Source organism: Triplophysa rosa, linkage group LG21, assembly GCF_024868665.1.
Source record: "Triplophysa rosa linkage group LG21, Trosa_1v2, whole genome shotgun sequence".
In the NCBI taxonomy this organism is placed as follows: Eukaryota; Metazoa; Chordata; class Actinopteri; order Cypriniformes; family Nemacheilidae; genus Triplophysa; species Triplophysa rosa.
Window position 1 is genome coordinate 12,909,069 of NC_079910.1, and position 19,220 is coordinate 12,928,288.

Sequence of the window (19,220 nt, forward strand, 5' to 3'; positions counted from 1 at the left end):
TTATGAAAACAGAGAACACAGCAATACCTCTTACAAATATTAATTTGGAGTCCTTTGAACAATACGCTTCAAAAAATCGATATAATTGATTAATAGCTAATTAATAACTATACAGTATTTATCCATATCCCACACGAACCCTGAACAGTTTCAGGAACCAGCTGATCAGTACAGGTTCCTTGTCCACTCTGCACAACCCAAACTGGGTCACAACTGAAGTACCCGTGAGTTTGTTATGTAATGGTTGTTCAGCCGGGTGTTATAAAGTTCATCATTACCACAGGACACTCGTGTCGTCCTGAAGTGCTCTTTAGTGGGAGGATCTGAGGGACGTATGAATGTCTCTTTACAGATTTACGTTACATAATCCGTGTCAGGAGTCCTACCTTCCAAAAAGTGCTGCGGTGGTACAGTGGTGTGGTATACCATGATACTGAATGAATACCATGCTTCTGGTAATGATTCCATTGTATGTGATAACGAAAAACAAAGTCACATCTTGACATTCAGAGTCCATGTTCATAAGAAGACGGTTCATCTTGGGTGAGTTGATATACAATGCGAAAACAAATGGGTTTGGACAGCATCTTGAAATAGATCTGCTCCACAGCAGCAGGTAAATGCCACAGTTTCTCCTGCAGAGATGAGTCACAATCCAGCCAAGCAACCCCACCCCAGTCAGAAACAAGATTTCTGTAAGTCAGTGGGAGCAAAGCATAAACGCCAGGAAACTACATGAACAACATCTTTTGATTTAGCTCCAGTCAAAATAAATACAAACGCGCATTTATTTCACTGAAGAGTTTATTTCAGTAAAAACATATTTGAAAATGCTGAAGTCAGGTTCATATTTGCCAAGAACTATTAGAATATAGCAGAATACATTCACATGTCTGAATTTTTAACCATGATTTTCACACATCATACACGTGACATGTTAAAAATGTCTGCACCACTAGCATCACCAAACTCCCGTCTCCCCGTCATTATTTACACAACAACATAACCCCGCCCCCAAACTCACAGTCAATGTTGCTTCAGCAGCTCAGATGAGTTTTGCCAGGATAGATGCTAGTGAAGGGCCTATGAACTTGTGGTGCCACCCAAGGTTATTGTAGTTTACTAAAATTAAAACTTTGAAAACGTTTTTGTTTATTGAAATCATATGAAATATTGGCCTAAATATGATTGGAAAATTTTTGCCTCAGAAATCAACTAAAAAATAAGTATAAGGCACTAAAATTATATTATTAAACAAAACTTTAATTAAAATAATAATAATAATAATTGTATGTATGAAGCAACATAAAAAAAAAACATCAAAACAAAATGGCTAAAATGTTTACTAAAATTAACATAAAAACTAAAAAGCTAAAAACAAAGCTTATTTCAAATATTAACGAAACTACAATAAAACTAAAAACAAAACTATAATAACTAAGCCATTCAGCATTCTTGCAATGTGATGCTGTCAAAGCCACGGCTCAGGTGATTGGTCTAAAAAAAACATTGAGCCAGATCTGCATGCTTTTAGCATAGGGGGTACACCAGCCACCAGACTTCCTAGATGTCTGTGTGTGCTTAAAAAACACTGTGTTTGCACATTTTTCTGCCTGTGTAAAAAAACAAACTGGATCGGACCGAACCACACAACACTATAACATCATGAGGGACGTAGAAAGTAGGTGTGGGTTTTTTGTGTAATTGTTTGAGTATCACTTTCAAATTTCCACATCAATTCTCAGAAATGACTGACTGCACCTTTAATGTTTTCTGTTTTGTATTTTTTAAATTACCTTTTTAAACATAGCACACACACTACTGTGGTATTCACAGATGTAAGGATTCCATAATGTACGTCACAGATTGTTGATTTCAGGGCTCCCTCACGGCATGGATAAATTATTATGACCATACAGAGGATAATGATTTTACTTCCACAGGCAGACACGCCAAATGAGCTACATTAATATTTTACTCTTTTAATATTTTAGGAACTGTGATATTTTGGGAGAAAATTGAAACTGCCTGACCTCCCGGTCATGAAAATTAACAACCCGCTCAATATGTCATCTTTTCTTTCCACGCACACACACACACACACACACACGCACACACACACACACACACACACACACACACACACACACGCACAGGCTTTGGTTGACTATCCCCGTGGGGACCGTCCATAGGCGTAATGTTTTTATACTGTACAAACTGTATATTCTATCCCCTATCCCTAACCCTATCCCTAAACCTAAAGATCATAGAACACTTTTTGCATTTTTAGATTTGTAAAAAATATTGTTCTGTACAATTTATTAGCTGTTTTACCCCTGGGGACCTCAATTTTGGTCCCCACGGTGACACGAGTCCCCATGTGTTGGTGTGTATTCAGGTTTAGGTCCCCACCGGGATATACAAACATGAACGCACACACATGTCTGGTTTACTATCTCCGTGGGGACAGTCCATAGGCGTAATGTTTTTTTTACTGTACAAACTGTATATTCTATCCCCTATCCCTAAACCTAAAGATCATAGAACACTTTTTGCATTTTTAGATTTTTAAAAATATTGTTCTGTACAATTTATAAGCTTTTTTGCCCATGAGGACCTCAATTTTGGTCCCCACAGTGACACGAGTCCCCATGTGTCGGTGTGCATTCAGGTTTAGGTCCCCACCGGGATATACAAACATGAACACACACACACACAAACACACACAGTCTCTCCATTTTTATTTCTGCCTGAGAGAAGCACATTAAACCTCATCTGTGTTCAAAGACACATACCTGAACAGTCATTTGCCACACAGTATGCTACCCTTTGATTCTCAATGTGTGCTTTTATGTAAATGTGTGTTTCCTAATATATAAAAGAAGAATTTAGAGTAGGTATCTAAGGGTGTCCCATTTCACAGACTGACTATAAGGACAAATGAGCTTATATGGTATATGAGCAGAACAAACTGCAGAATTTGGGTCACTCATTATCGTGGAAATGAATTGATGTAAGGAGGTTAACACAGATGCTGAAGTGTGCCATAGAGAAATTCAGTTCTGAGTGAGCTTGTCATAACCTATTTTCCTTTTGGTATTTTTGTCACCAGTTCAAAGGATTCTCTTAAATAACACCAACTCTCCCTCCTACTGCTGGCTTGACTGACCTTAAAACATTAATTAAAAAGATGTTCATGCATCAACATGCTGCAGTAGCATAAGTGAAATGCTTCCGCCTAGTGGCTATGTCCTGAATTACAGCAACAAATAAGGTACAACCATTCGGCAATACAACCATGTCAAAATTCACTGATTGAAAGGGAATTCAAACACACATACAATCATCCAGAAACATTTGACTACTAGTGAAACTAATAATAGAGTTCACAATGCCACTGTCAATCTGTAGTATTTATTATAGAGAGGGCATATTTGAATGATATAACCTGGCCACATCTTTCAAAACAACCAAACAATGAAGTTTATCTTTAATCATAGATAAATAAAAGCACATTATATATTGTGGATAAACTTTTGTCATGACTGCGTAAAATATGGCATGTGCATGTGTGGAACAAACCAATTCTGGCAAGTTTACCTGCTGTTAATTCTGTATAAATGTTAATGTATTTTAAGAAACCAATGAATTTGAGTTTTCCAGGAAACGATAAACAAAAAAGTGAAAAAAAATGACTATAGAATGTTAATGTACATGTACAGTATAAACCGTATTAATAGTGTGATGTGGTATAATCTTTCTTTAAAATATTTCAAAGTACATTAATACGGCATCGATCATGCAATCTCAGCACTCTTTCAGTCTTTTTTTTATTGTGGCATGGTAATTGAACTATATACAAATTGTATGAACTATTATATAAAAGCAGATCATATACAGTTACATACAAGTGTAATGCCTGTAAATATTTTCAAGTGTATAAAAAAACGAGTAAATCAAAAAGTGCAACAATATTTGGACACATAAGTACACATAACACACATCCAGTAAAAATATTGCAGAACACCTGTAAGTGCAGGCTCTATTGAGTCTGTTTGCCAGATCAAACACCACCTCTGTTGCTATTCGAGAACTAATATACATATAGTCAGCAACAATCTAAAAAAACAGATATGATTGAATCAGCAGTCTTACCTGTCGTTTGATGAAGCTGGAGGTGGTGTCAGAAGAAGTGCTGCCATCTGAGCGTTTAAAACGGCCCTTGCGCTTCGGTAACTTTCGCGGTAACTATATAGAGATATTCACATGATTATTCACACAAGTTTTTGACTAAAAGATAAGCCACCTGCTCTCAATACAGTAAGACATGTGCTGTTGACTTTTCCTGAGAGTCTGGGATATAGGATGGAGCCTAATGAAAATGCATAAACAGTAGAGGCAAAAGGGGACTGTTTTTCTTATAGGAAATTGGTTTGGAGTAAACGGAAGTGAATTTACTAGTAAAGTCTTACCATTTTAGTATCATGTCTTGCAACTTAGAACAATGAAATAAGAACGCAAAGAAATCACATCAACTACAGGTGAAGCACTGACTGCCCAAATATTTGCATTAGTCACCATACCTAAATACTGTATATAAAATGATGCACCTGTAGGGAACCCTTGAGGCAAAACATACAGTAACTTTCTGTTAACTTTTGGTATTCATTTGAAATATTATTTATTAGGGATGAGGAAAGGGCAGATGAGCAAGGGGCTTTGGCTACAGGTGCACGCCAGTGAGTCAGGCTTATAGGAGTATAATAAGAGATTTAAGCGCAGTCAATAATATATAATAACCAGTAAAACACAAGAAGAAAGCAACCATTCGGACTGCTAAATGAACACCAAGCCAATAGATGCTTCGCCTGAAGGATGAGGCCTTGGCTGCGGTTGGAAATCTCAGGGCGGAGGGGAAAAAACAGAAATGAGGAGTTTCGCGGATGGTGGAGGAGCATCAAAACATCTTATTATTTTCACTGCGCCCATAAAAACGCAATTGCGCGCGCGTGCTTAAAAGAGCAATAAAAGGAAATATTATAAAGGCAGATTTGGTAACGGTAGCGCTCTGCAGATATGTGAAGCGCTCTGCTTTAATGCATGACCGCTCCAACAACAAGTAGCAAGAAATTAACCATTTACGAGATAAAATACAAATGCTCCAGAAAATCTTACCTGAAAATAGTGCGACTGGGGCGCGTTTTCTACACGAGACAGAGGGTCTGCGGAAGATTTGGACATCTTTACTTGCACCATCTATTTGAGAGCGCAGGGAGGCGGGTGCATGGATGCATTGGTGCTTATTGGAAGAAACGGTGATACGAAATACATATGCCTGTCGAGGAGGAAGGGAGTATTACGATTGAACACTGATGCCAATCTATCTGAGCCATATGCGTAACGATCCTAAAGGTCCCTGGCGAGAATAACCCTAAATCCAGAAATTCAAATGCATGCGTGCAACGGTGCAAATGCAATGTCTTTTTCTTATGCATGCACCTTTTCTGATGTGTCTCGCGCCACCGCGAACAGTATGTGCAGATAACTCTCTCTCTCCCCCTAGTGCATGCAATATTTGCCCCTGTTGTGTCTTGAGTGTTTGTGTCCACCTCATTACCAGAAAGGCACCACGAATTGCGCAATGATTGATTGATCTTGACATTCTCCGATATGCAAGGGTAACAACATATTTTGAGAAATGTCATTCTTCAAAATACATTGTGTTTTGCAGAAGAAAGTCACAGGTTTGGAATGATTCTTGAGGTACTGTTGCCATACTAATTGATAGATTACTGATTGACTTGTTGGGTCTTAGCCGGTTCTTCAGCCTGACCAGCTAAAACCCACTTCACCAAAAAAGTGGCGACAGCTAGCCCCTCTAAAACCAGCCAGCTTTACCAGCTAAACCACTTAAAACCAGGCTTTTTTCGGAATATGGAAGTGACACACTGCTGCAAACAGGGATTTTAGGTTATTATTTTGACTGTATATCAATGAGGCCCTCTGTTGGTTGGGCATAAAAACATGGGTGCTTACAAACATGTTTATTCTGACACAGCATAATTATATTTTCACCGGTGCATATAAAATTATTATTAAGCAAAGTAATTCCAATTTTTTTATCTAATAAAACAAACATTGTAATTACGTTAAAAAGTAAAATCTGTATTTGGAACTTAAATTGCATTCAAATATAATGTATGTTAGTATGTATGTGCTTGCAGTAACAAGGATTTTTGGACCATTTTCATTTTGTGTAAACTAGATGTTTTTAACATGGTAAGAGGCAAAGATGATCACCTTTACATCCCAAATGCATTGTCGTTTTTGACGCCGTGCTTGCTTAACTAAACCGTTAGGTGGCACCAGTGGCTAAATAAACGTACAGAATGATTGTAAAATCATTTGTTTTCATGTGTTACTGAGGTGTAATTTCTCTATGCACACAGAAAATCCCCAAAGTCAACACTAATGTCTATGCGAACATTTTACACAGTTTTACATACCTACAATGAATGAATGAATGATCAGAAGTCCTTTATCCCTGGAACACAGAAACTGGTATCACACATTCGTTCTACAAATTTCAAAGTTTTAGGTACATAGATTATGGATGCAGAACACAAGACTAAATGGGTGGTGGCTGTTTATTCCATAATTACCCAGCATTTAGTAAGAATTACTTACAGTAATATATAGCTTATGCTAATATATCAATACATACAGTATAATTGTAAATATGTATTAAAGGGTTCTGAAGTCAGATCCTCTTTGAAACTAGAACATGCATGTGCAAGACATATATTTCTAATCAGACAAGACCAATAAAAATGAATGACCAATAAAATGACTTTTGGCATTGTCGCCACCACAACCACTCACCGGAGACCAGAGGACCGCAGGGTCCCAGACTTCACATTCTTTCTCCTTCCACAGAGACAAAACAATAACTGAGGAATCCTATTGTTAGTATAATTTTCACAGTTATTTAGGCCAAGTAAATGGGACATGAGACTAAAATACTGTATTACATTAATTAAGCCCACCATGAAATAGAACATGTGATATCCTGGAGCGACGGGGACATTGTCTGGGTCTCCCGTGGGTTTTAAATTCTTCAGTCTGGTGTGGCAGGGGGTCTGCTTACAGTCATAACAGTAACAAAATCCCTAAACGTTTGTGCACTTATCACTTTTGTTATAACCATAGTAAAGGAACCAAGACGAAACTACATCAATAAAGAAGGCAAATAGATAAAGCAAATTGTGGCAATCATATTACAATGCTGTTAAACTGTCATACACAACCTTGTAAAGAAAAACACACATAATCAGAAAAAATACAAAGGCGAACTTGTATGTTTTACAGTATATGGTATCAATCAATAAAGAACTAAGTGAATAATAAAAGTGTTTAGAAGTTTGTGACCAAAACATGTTTTACCTAAGGAGTTACATATGGAATAAAGAAACCTTGGCAAGATGTCAACAGGGCCTTCACCATATCCTGTCCTGTCACCATCACAGTGATTTTTTGGGGAAACCCATTAACTCTGAGCACATGTGAATCTAGAAAAAGAGCATCTGGGCAGGAGTCTCTTTAGGGCCCCTTAATAAGACTCCCATGCGTTCAGCCAATAGTCTGGCCACTGAATAAAGCAATCATTACAAACTAATAAAGACTGACCTATGTGCATCCATCACCACCTCCCACTCCAATGCTGCAAATAGACAAGCTTTTTAAAAAACCAACAGTACAAAAGCTTCAACAGAAGGAAAGAAACAAATAGACGAGACAGCGGATCATTGTCACATTGACATTAACACAGGTGCTGTCATCTAGTAACTTAAGGTTTTGAGTCAAGGTGCATTCTGTTACCTTTCAAAGTAGCCTATAGGAATGATTCAGTTACAAAAACAATGTGAAACACATCAAAACTCAGTTTATCTTCAAAGTATCATTTATCTAGATTGCAGGTCTGTGCATTCTGGGAACTCTCAACAAGCACTATAACTTTATAAACCATAAAGTTATTTATAGTTCGTTAAAAAAAACACCTGTTGCTTTATGAACTATAAATGTACTCTTTGTACATTTATTTGAATGTTTTACATTTCTTGTTCCTTATCTGTTGTGACATTCACACTGAAATAATAAGAATAAATAAGTTAAAAAAATTAAAGAAAGAAACATACAAATAAACCTAAAACAACTGAGATGAACCAATATATCAAAGTTAAATAAACTTAGAAGAGGGAAGTTAGGGGGTCTTGCAAAGGGTCAGCTTAAAGAGTTTACAATGGGGCTAAGGACCACCCAGGGTAAAACGTCCTTTTGATATTTTCCCCCAGCAAAACAGCTCTTTTAAACACATTTTTATCTTATGCAGTGCTATTACTTATTTATAAAATGTCTCAGGTTACGTTTATAGCAATCAAAGTAAATTCTCTGGACATTACATTGAGTAGCCTATATTAAATATATTATAATATCTAAATGGAGAAACTTTTTTCATTTACTACTCTTTACTGTTCGCATCCTCTTTTATTCTGTGGACTGTACCTCTTAAAAGGTCGTTTTAAAGATTTTTTATGATAAGCAGATAATTCATCTCTAATCACTGTATCTTGGTGGCAGTAGTGCTCCGCCGTTCGATGCTTTGTGCTCGAGCCGCTAGCTGGGCGGAGAGAAAGAACTCAACTCTCTCTCTCTCTCTCTCTCTCTCTCTCTCCAGTCTCTCAACACATTCAGCAGACGAGAAAGAGAGAGAGGAGCATCTGCAATTCAAAACTGAGGACACGTACGAGGGAATATCTTGCGATCGTTGGGAAGAAAACACAATATAAACATCGCAATCCAGGCAGTAACCTACTATATTTTTCTCTGGGATTTAGCTGATTTAAATGGTTTCACTGTAGGTAAGCTCTGTTGTGTAGCTTTTACCAGTTCAACTTCAGCGTTCAGAAAGAGGAGATAACATTTCTGCTTCATTCGTGGCTCGTAAACGGAATGAATGACCAAGACAAAGGTTGACAGCGGTTCCCCGACGCATTTTGTCTCGCCGAAAGAGAAGAGGCAAAAGCAGAAGATGGAAAGCGGCGCACAAGCGCAACCTCCGCCGTTAAACCCGCCGGAGCTGCAGCCGCCCGTGCAACCGTTACAAGTTGCAACCGAGAAAAAGAAAACACACCGGGCACCTTCTCCTGCGAGACCCAAAGATGTGGCGGGATGGTCCCTCACAAAAATCCGCGGAGGTATCGGCACACCGACGTTGAGCGTCAAACCGGGGGCTATTTATTTAGGCGGCCGCGTGTCCAGGCGCAGCCCGGTTACCGGGAAAGACACGAAAGCCGAGAAGAGTAAACCGGCCGGGAAACCCGCGTTAGTGGTGTCTGGCGCACAGAAAAGCACCGCAAAGTCTAATAAAAGCGGTCGCAGAAAAGTTTCAGACTCCAGTATCGGATCGGATGATTTGAGTAAAGACTCCGGCTGCGCTCCAGGAAAACTCTCACCCACAGACAGCAGCTCGGAGATTTCGGACTGCGCTTCTGAGGAAAATAAAGTATCCACGGAGGTGCTGAGCAGCGACACCGAGACCAGCAGCCGTGGAGGGATCGACGGAGACAAAGCGGGAGCGGAACATGGACTATCCGATAGGAGTGAACGAGCTAAGACCAGCGTGGAAAAGGACCGGCTCTCGTTGAGAATCGAAACCGGTGAGGGGAGCGCCTCTCCCGGCGACGAGCGCTCCCTCACCTCGTTCGACAGTAGGATGCCTGCCAGCACATCCTTTGCGTTTTCAGACCTGACCGAAGAGTTAATGGATGGTGTGCACGAGGAACTAGTCAGGGAAATTGAAGAACTCAGGTCGGAGAATGAGTATTTAAAGGTAATATGGCTATTTATTCACCGCAAACAGTATTTTACTACAGTTAGTCTAATACTGCATTGTGTTTGTTTATACGACTGCTGAAAACACTTAAGCAGTTCGGCTGAAGTTTTAAACTCAAATAGATTTATTTATAGATTACATCTCCTCCAGACGAGACTTAACACTGTTTGCAATAGTAGCATTGCTGACAATGCAGTAATACATTATTTACAACAAATGACAGGTAGACGTTTAAACGCCCATTTTGCGACCAACAACTATGTCATTGTCCTGAGACCTTCCATTATTATTTTATTTCTTCTTCCGCTACAAATAGTGGGCCACTGGGTTCATTCGTGCATTATTATTAATATAGCATGACTTATTTCTTCGCAAGGATGATTTAATCGTGTTTGAGACAAACAGTGATTCTTTTGTAATCTCAGTTTTTATAAACGATCACACGGTCATGACTAAAATGGTATCCTTTTTCCTCCCTTAATAGGAAGGCGATGAAAGCATGCACGCTTATTATCGCGATTTCTTAGTTTAAATAATGCTGCTTTTTGTACAGATGCTGCAGTGGTCCGGCGAGCCCGCGCCCACTTTTCACTCCATTGTTTATCCGCTCGCCGAGCACGTGACGCGCGCTGCAGTAGTTGACCTATATTCACCAGAAATGTGTGACAGCACGCGGTGGCCCACCTCAGCATCAAACCCAAAACGCATTTGAGCCAAATAGTTAATGCGGGTTGTAAGTGGATTGCTATAACAGCCAGGATTTGTAGGGTTTAGAGTAAAATAGCATTGTAAACAGTGCTCTGTTATGTAAATGTTGAGATATAAAGATCCTAACAAAAAAACACAATGCAGCAGAATGACAGATATTGGTGCCATCTCGAATATTCAAGATATACTGTATGTGGTGTTTTACCATATACTCAGTGCTTAACCCTGGGTTAATCTTCTATTAAACCCGAGGTCAAAAAACGCACTCGACATTTTGAAAGAAGGTTAGCACTGCTTTTAACCCAGGGTTATGAGCTCGGCTACAAAGTGGTGCCAGCTATAAAATGTATGCATTGGCAATTTATTCTGGGTTAACATTGTTGTTATGTGGTATTTGTGTGTGACAGGATGAAATGGAGGAGCTCCGCTCTGAGATGCTGGAGATGAGGGACATGTATATGGAGGAGGATGTTTATCAGCTCCAGGAGCTCCGACAACAGCTGGATCAGGCCAACAAGAACTGTCGAATCCTGCAGTACCGCCTCAAAAAGGCAGAGAGACGCAGCATCCGCGTGGCTCAGACCGGACAGGTGGACGGGGAGCTCATCCGCACACTGGAGCAAGACGTGAAGGTGAGGAAAAAAACGAATGTCGAGTAATCCATTTTTATGGATAATCCATTCTTAAGCATTTACAATATTTTAAAAGTTAGTGCACGGCACCAAAAATGCCAAATTGTAATCCAGGAATGCACTGCAAGTTATTTAGGATAACAGTGTGTGTCATAAATGTGAATCTTATCCTTCATTAATGGTTCTTCAGGTTGAGGCTATCCTTTGGTTTCTCATAAACGCTTCTTGTAAAAGAGGAAATGCATGTTTGGGTCACATCATGCTTGGGTCTGCATGTCATGCTTTTAAAGTGGTGACACGCAGACGGTCTCACATGGCTGAGGACACAGTACTTCTTTCTCGGGGCTGTCAGTGAGAAGAGAAATAACCATGATGTCATTCCCTCTATGTTGCTCTCTTACAAAGCTGATTTGTATACAGTAACAGATAAGGGAGAGGTGAAAGAACGCTTTCCTCTGCCAAAGAAAACGTTGCGGCTCTTCGTGCTACTGTGATTGACTCTGTGTTGGTTACTTACGTTTCACGAGCCAGAACGCAGCTGGTGAGGATCAGAGACTGTGGACAAGGCGAGAAACAGGGGGATGGCGTCTGCAGGAAAACATCTCAGCCTCTGTTGAATTCTTTAACTGCTAACAGGAGTCTCCTAACACTGGCTCAATTGTCTCCTCGTGCTACCGGCGCAGTCAGGTCAAATTACTCTGGTCCGGCTTAATTCAGCTGGTTTAAATACTCCATTGCTGCTGCGGTGGAAAGCGTGCTATGCCTTGAGGCGGAAGGGCATTGTTTCTTTACATTCGGCTTAACATAGCAACAAAACATTGCACAGAAATGAGTGCTAACTCAGGCGTGTTTACTTGGTGTCTGCTTACAAGAAGCGTTTCAAAGTTCAACAAAATAGCTACATGTGTCGCAGTTGTCAGAGATTTCCATCTCACACATATACAGTATAGCAAAGATAAATGATGTAATGTTGAATCAACCTTAAATTGGTTATTCTCAACATTGAGTCAACATTAACTCCATTGTCTTTGCTAACTAGGATGTTTATATAGACCGACAATGAAATACAGCCCATCAGAACACAATGTGTCCTGTGTGAATAGCCACTTACACTGTTACAGATATACTCCATACATACAAGAGTAATTTAAACCACAGTCACACTTTGAATGGTTGTGTAACACATGCTAAAATGTTTATTTGATGTCAGTGGTTGACCAGTATGGGTTTACATTAGCAGGTATAGAGAATGATGACCTACACAATAACAGTGCATATAGTATGTTAGGCCTGTATATTGTTTTGCTTATTCTGGCTACTTACCAATTTAAAAATGAAACAATGATTTGAGGAAGTTAAAAGATTTGATTACTATTAGTCTATCACTAGCTGTATAACCGTTACGAAAAAGACGTTTATCCAAGTGTGCTATTAGTATAATTCTTTCAAACGAAAAAATATGAAAGTAAACTTTCAGTCTACTCTGTACAGTATGTATTTCTCATAAATATACTTAAGATGATACTGAAGTATACTTAATTTATACGGACAAAATGGTTAGTAAGTATATTTAGCCTATACGTGTACTTAGTCGAGATACTCTATAGTCTATACTCATAATAGTGTACTTATGTATTCATCGTAGTATGATGTCATGTTACTTAAAGAAAACGTACTAGTATACTTGCAGTAAAAATACTAAACTACTAGTTTACTACTTTTATACATACCTAAAGTATACTTTTGTGAAGTCAAAGTGGGCCAGTTTAGTGCCAAGTAGTATTGAAATAGTACACTTACAAGTATATTACTAGCACATTGATGTTAATGCTGTATACTTACTTCATGAAGTATATTTAGAAATATAATTGAAATTGACTTAAGCATACTTAACAAAGTAAACTTAAAAGTATACAAATTTTGTATTTTTGTGATACTCTGGAGCCCAGATGTTTGTGCATATGACTTATCGCTTGTCGGTACTTTACAAACGAATAAACATCATTCAGATGTCACTGACCAAGTGGTTGTGTAAGATAAACATTAGTTTCCCTTTGACTCATATTCTCTCATATAAGAGCTTCCCATGTTCGTCTTCTCAATTTGGTCGAGTCTCTTGGGACCTAAAGGGAGGGGATGATGTCATGGTCATGAGGGGGTGGGGGGGGGGTTAAAGGGTTGATGAAAGATCTGAATGTTTGTGAGATCTCTGCACCATTTCCTGCTCTCTAAAGCACTGACCTCATTTCTCAACCAATGAGAGCTATATCTCCAAGATCTGTCAGAGGAAGGATGGGAAAGAGCTCCACATCTTCTCATCAAATGCTGTGGCTTCATCAGCACCGTTTCCTCTCCCTCTGTTTGCCATCTGAGGTTCGGTGGCCATGCGCAGTTTCAAAGCAACAACCGAGAAACAGATATATTAGTAGAAAAAGACAATTTGCGATCACAAGTCAGACATTTCAATTAAGTCTCCTGAACTATGAAAAAACCCACTCGGAGCAATACATTTGTCCTCTGGGCGTAATGAGGGTCAATAAAGAGAGAGTGAGCTTTACAGGTGTTGATAAAGGAGGACGAAAACTCTTTGGTCATTCTGGCCTTCGCCTATTCAGATATCAGCATGGCAGCAGCATCCTGAAGATAAGAAAAGAGAGAAAGATAAAAAGACATTAATAAACATTTCCTCCTCTTGCTTCTGGCACCATTCCCCCTGTCTAACCACTCGGGGGAATCCAGTAACTGACTCCTAGAACTCTCTCTCTCCTCAGCTTCTCCCTTCATTATTATCCAAGCGAGGAGTGCACATGCATAATCACCCGTGTGTTACTTTCACACGTCAAAGCCAACTCAAACAGACAGCTATGAGTTACAACAAAACCACACTTCATGATTTAATGATCCAATTAAAATAATGGTTTACCTCAAAATTTACTCCCTCTTTCCAAACCTGTATGAACACAAAAGAAGATATTGAAAATTGTTGGTAACCAAATAACCCCCAATGAATTCCATTGTATGGACAAATAACAGACATTTCTCAAAATATCTTCTTTTGTGTTTCACAGAAAACGGATGACAGAGTATTTTTCTTTTTAGTGAACTATCCCTTTAATTCCTAATGCTTTTTGACATTACATGTACTCATGATATCCTGTTTACTCTTATACCAGAATTCAGTTTATGTTATTTCTTGTTGACTTACAGTAATTAGAGCACACAAGGGACATATGGACGGAAGCAGAGATAGACAGGCAGATCCAATGATGTGTCAGGCAGGAAAAACTGTGTTAATGGGTTTCTTTCGACACAAAAGCATTTGGTGTCCTTGAACTGTCTTCATATGATCTGAGCTGCATGCGTTGTGTGTGGAGGTTAACTGAAGGGCAGCTTGTTTTTTTGTAGGCAGGGTAAAGTTGAGTTCATAGAGCCCGGCCAGCCGTCCTACAGATGCAATCAGATACCATCTGAAGGGAAGCCGTTTAATGTGACCGTTTACCCAACAGAGAGGCGGAGCGATCCTTAAAAGCAGGAACAAAGGGAAGTTCCCACACGCACACACGCATACCCAACGACAAACAAATTCCACAGAGCCATTTACATATTTGACCAAGCACTGCTGACAAACGGTCACGGCCACATGCAGATAGTCTTTGATGGCTAAATACACAATTTTGGTGTTTGGTCAGATTGGGCCGATCGGGCCAATGGCGACTTGACACACATCAGGCTCTGGTGAGTGAGTGTGTAAGCAAGCAAGCAAAGGATTGGACTGTAACGTCTATAAACACACATACACACATTCTCGCAAACACAGTCTTAGATCAGCCACTTTACCATTAAATCTAGACGTTTTGCATGTTAAACAACAATCTGTGACATCGCAGACAAAGCAGGTGTGAGACGTTCAGATGGGGGGTGGAGTGAATGCAAATGAGACCAACAGACACTTTTAAAGCTGATAATTGAAATAAAATCTGATCATAAAATAAAATGCATCTGATGATTAAAGATGTTGTACTGATGCCCAATTACCATATAAAATATTCAGCCTTTATTTATGTGCAAAGTGTATTTTTAACGATCCCATTGCTTTAGTTGTCTTTGCTGTCTGTCTTGTAGATAAACACTTAAAGGGATAGTTCAAAAATAAAAATGATGTCATCATTTACTCGCCCTCTTGTCATTTCAAACGTTTATGACTTTCTTTCTTTTGCAAAAAGAAGATGATTTGAAGAATGTTGGTAATTGAACAACGGCGGTACCCATTCACTTGCATTGGTTTTGTGTCCATACTGTAGAAGTAAATGGGTACCACCATTGTTCGGTTAGGAACATTCTTCAGAATATCTTCTTTTGTGTTCTGAAATGACAAGAGGGCGAGTAAATGATGACATCATTTTTATTTTATTTTTGGGTCAACTATCCCTTTAAGGGAAAATGTACTAATCTATAATCTATAACTAAACAGCATTGGACCCCTTTGACTTGCACTGAATAGACACAAAACCACAGAGACATTTCTTAAAATATATCCACCAATATTCCACCAACGAAAGAGTCATGTGTGGTTTTAATTGGCTCAATAAATATTTATGACAGAACAGAACTGTTATTATGGGCTATCCCTTTGAATGTGTTTACATGCACTTTGAAATCTTGTAGCACAAAGAAAAGCAATACAGCAATTAAAGTGAAAAAAGAAGACACACCTCAGGCAATGGCATTACTTATTCATTTATTTGTTTTGCTGATTATTTTGTGTTTTATACTGTTTACTTAAATGTAGTTTTTCCACAAAAGTACATTTATTGCTTTTTGATTTAAGTTGCTGTTTACAAACAATACAACTTTAAAGATACATACATATGTAGAAAGATAGTTATGCGGAAAGACAGATAGATCAACAAAAAGAATAATGTATAGACTGATAGAAACAGGGGAATCCGTGCACAACAGAGATGTTTACAGCTCCTCACAAACAGAAGCGTGATAGGAAACAGTGATGGAACAAACCCGAGAGGCAGTCTGAGGGAAAGAAAGGGAAAGAATGAGAGAAGGAGGTTCTGATATGAATTAGAGCGTGCCGTTGGTACAGAGAGGCATTGTGGAAACCCAGCTGCACTCTGGCTTTGGTTCAGACCCAGAAAGAGAGGAAAAACCCACTCACACATATAGGGCAACTTACAAACGGGGACTGTTTTCCTTCATCTACCCCCTCACAGACCCCATTTACCCCTTTCACTGACTGTTGCTCTCTCGTCTGGATTCCTTTCACACAAACCTACGTCCATCCTTCATGGGTCTCCTAAAGAAACATTGTCCCTGATGAATAATGGTGCTGTGGTGTCCAAATGCATTTTGGATTTTGGATAAAATTGTTGTATTGTTGATAAGTACCTCAACACAAGAACTGGTGAAAACACATCGCTCAACTCCACCATTGATCATTTTGTGTTTAGGTGGCAAAGGACGTGTCCATCCGCCTGCACAATGAGCTTGACGCTGTGGAGAAGAAAAGATCTCGTCTGGAGCAGGAGAATGAGGAGCTGAGGGTGAAGCTACAGGATCTGGAGGTGGCCAAGCAGGTCCTGCAGGCCGAGATGGAGAAGACCAGAGAGGTGAGGGTGACAGGTTATATACTGTACTCAGTGGGTTTTAAAACAAACTGGAGCTTTTCCAGACATGATGAAATGCTCATTTGATTTGTGGGTAATGAAGCAATAAGTAGCAAGCTGGTTGTGAATTGCAATGATTTCTCTCTAATAAGTAATTATTTCAAAGCTCCAAACTGTAACACTGGCCTCTACATCGCCATCTATGTTTAAATTGTAAATGGGTCAAATGGTGTCAAATTGACGTAATTTGCAAAGTTGTCCCCACAGCTTTTATGTAATTGCTCAATAGCAAATTTTTGCTAGCAAAGGATTGCAGTTTTAACCAGATTTGTCAATTTTCTTGCATGGAAAGTACTCACCAAACTCAACATCATGACGCAGTTGCTAAGCTGTTCTGAGTGGTTGCTAGGTGGCTCCCTAAAACCGTACCTATTCTGTTTATGAATTAATATAGAATTGAAGTCAGGTGAAAAGTGCGACCACAAATATCTGCCATTTTGATTGGAAACTGTTGGAAGTATAAGTTCAATTGAAACAATAGAAATGATTCTTTAAGTTTTATATCAAGTTTGTCTAGAATTGAAAATGAAGGGGACTTTTACTTTGCTTTGTTTGCTTTAATATTCATCGACTCTTGATTAGGAGTTTCTGGGGATCGTTCTAAAGGAAATTGTTTATATTTGACTTGATTTGGCTTGAGGCAGAATGTTAATGTTGTGTAGTTTTGTAATAAAATACATTTTGTAGTTTAAAATATAGCCCAGTGCAGCCCAGAGTCCTGATCTGTTGACTTTCTCTGTGTAAATGTCAGCTTGGGGGCTAAAAGATAAGCACTCCAATTTAGCATTCGATTTTCCTCTCGTGACAGTTTAACAAGGAGGAACATAAAGCAGGCTCTGTGTTTTGTTAATTCCTGTATTTTGGCATGCAAACTTTCTTTTTCTCTTGCTAATAGATGTTTCTTTGTTTTTTGAGTAATATATTGTTGGCTGGAATGTCTGCATTGGCTCAATGGTTGGTCTGTGGTCTATTAGCAATGCCTGTTGTGTTATAGAAAGTGACGATGAATGCATTATTGAATATATCAACGGTCAGAAGTGGCAACACTTGTTTCTTTCAGAATGATTTTACGGGCTGTTTCGTACTGCTGTGATTGTTGATGCCCTTTCTCTGATTTGCTGGGCTGCAGCGCTATGGGTTGGCTCACAGGTCTGTTCTGCGATCTTATTGGCTGAAAGCCAAGGGCAGGATTTGTGGCACTGTGTTGTTGACCCTTGAATTTTATGCGTACTTCTGTACTCATGGTGCCAGTTCACAGACTGCAGTTCACTAAAAATACAAATTAAGCTAAATAAAACAAATAACGTTTAGTAAATGCACACACTGTATGGGTAAGATAATTACAAATGAAATACAACACAAATGTATGTCTGTACTCTTGAGTCAGAATTTGTCACCTTTCAGATAATACACACCCACAGGATGCTTTTAAGAAAAACAAACCCTACACTGTTCATACTGTACTAAAGTTATGAAAAGCCACACAAACGATTACTTAAAGAAGAAAAGGGATGAATCATCACAGACAGTCTTGTAAAGACATGCAACAGAAGAAGAGAAAGAGTGGATGATGTTAAGATTGGTTGTTTAGCAGAGAACATTGATATATTACGAAACATGATAGATGATGGTTAGATTAATACTGAGACACACACATATCAGGAATACAATGAAGAAAAATGATGAAGTCAATGTCAAATCAATGTTGACTCGAGTAACTCTCTTAATATACTTTCCTGGTCTTATCACGCATATGTGCATGCTCTTTATTAAAAAAAATGAATATAGAAAATATATCAGATTAAGAAAAAATAAGTAAAGTATTAAATAATTACGTCAAATTTAACGTCGACTATGTATATTCCCTTCTTGCACAAAAATAAATGCTCAGAATAAAAGCTTGACTTCTTTCGGCCTACCATTAACCCAAACTCCAAAACGGTTTATTTTCCTTTCCCACAAGCCTTTGATTCTCTGTCCACTTGTATTTTCTTTCTGCCTCTGTCTGTTCTTCATTTAACACACGATCTGTATCGATCTGTACTACAGCGGCTGTAAAGTCTCACGGGTGATTAGGTGCACGTGTGTTTGTGTGTTTATGAGCTTCTGATGGTGGTCTCACTGTGGAGGGGCTGCCTTATAAGAATCAGGTGTTTGAAAACTGGCTCTTTTCTATCTTTTGCCTTCCTTTTTTACATTTTCTTGTCATCTGAGACATACACAGCTTTGCGGGTATGATTTAGTGCTCTAAGTAAAACAGCTTGATATGTATATCATGAATTCTTGGAGTCGTCCTACTGCTTGTTTGCT

The 19,220-nt window shown here is 38.9% G+C and overlaps 2 protein-coding genes across 7 annotated transcripts in view; one reads left to right on the forward strand and one right to left on the reverse strand.

Annotated features, from left to right (window-relative positions):
- cacnb3a (calcium channel, voltage-dependent, beta 3a) overlaps positions 1-5,581 on the reverse strand; it is a 28,436-nt gene extending 22,855 nt beyond the window's left edge. For 2 of the 5 annotated variants that reach the window (XM_057319307.1, XM_057319309.1), the window contains exons 1-2: positions 5,176-5,580; positions 4,156-4,248 (exon numbers count right to left, since the gene is read on the reverse strand). In XM_057319307.1, coding sequence (XP_057175290.1) covers positions 4,156-4,248; positions 5,176-5,256 — 174 coding nt within the window. In that variant the 5' untranslated portion in view covers positions 5,257-5,580. Of the gene's footprint in view, positions 1-4,155; positions 4,249-5,175 lie in introns of all 5 variants that reach the window. The other 3 variants (XM_057319306.1, XM_057319305.1, XM_057319308.1) reach the window with 3 other exon arrangements.
- Positions 5,582-8,759: 3,178 nt separating this feature from the next.
- soga1 (suppressor of glucose, autophagy associated 1) overlaps positions 8,760-19,220 on the forward strand; it is a 45,444-nt gene continuing 34,983 nt past the window's right edge. For both annotated transcript variants that reach the window (XM_057319063.1, XM_057319064.1), the window contains exons 1-3: positions 8,760-9,889; positions 11,008-11,232; positions 16,695-16,853. In XM_057319063.1, coding sequence (XP_057175046.1) covers positions 9,014-9,889; positions 11,008-11,232; positions 16,695-16,853 — 1,260 coding nt within the window. In that variant the 5' untranslated portion in view covers positions 8,760-9,013. The remainder of the gene's footprint in view (positions 9,890-11,007; positions 11,233-16,694; positions 16,854-19,220) is intronic.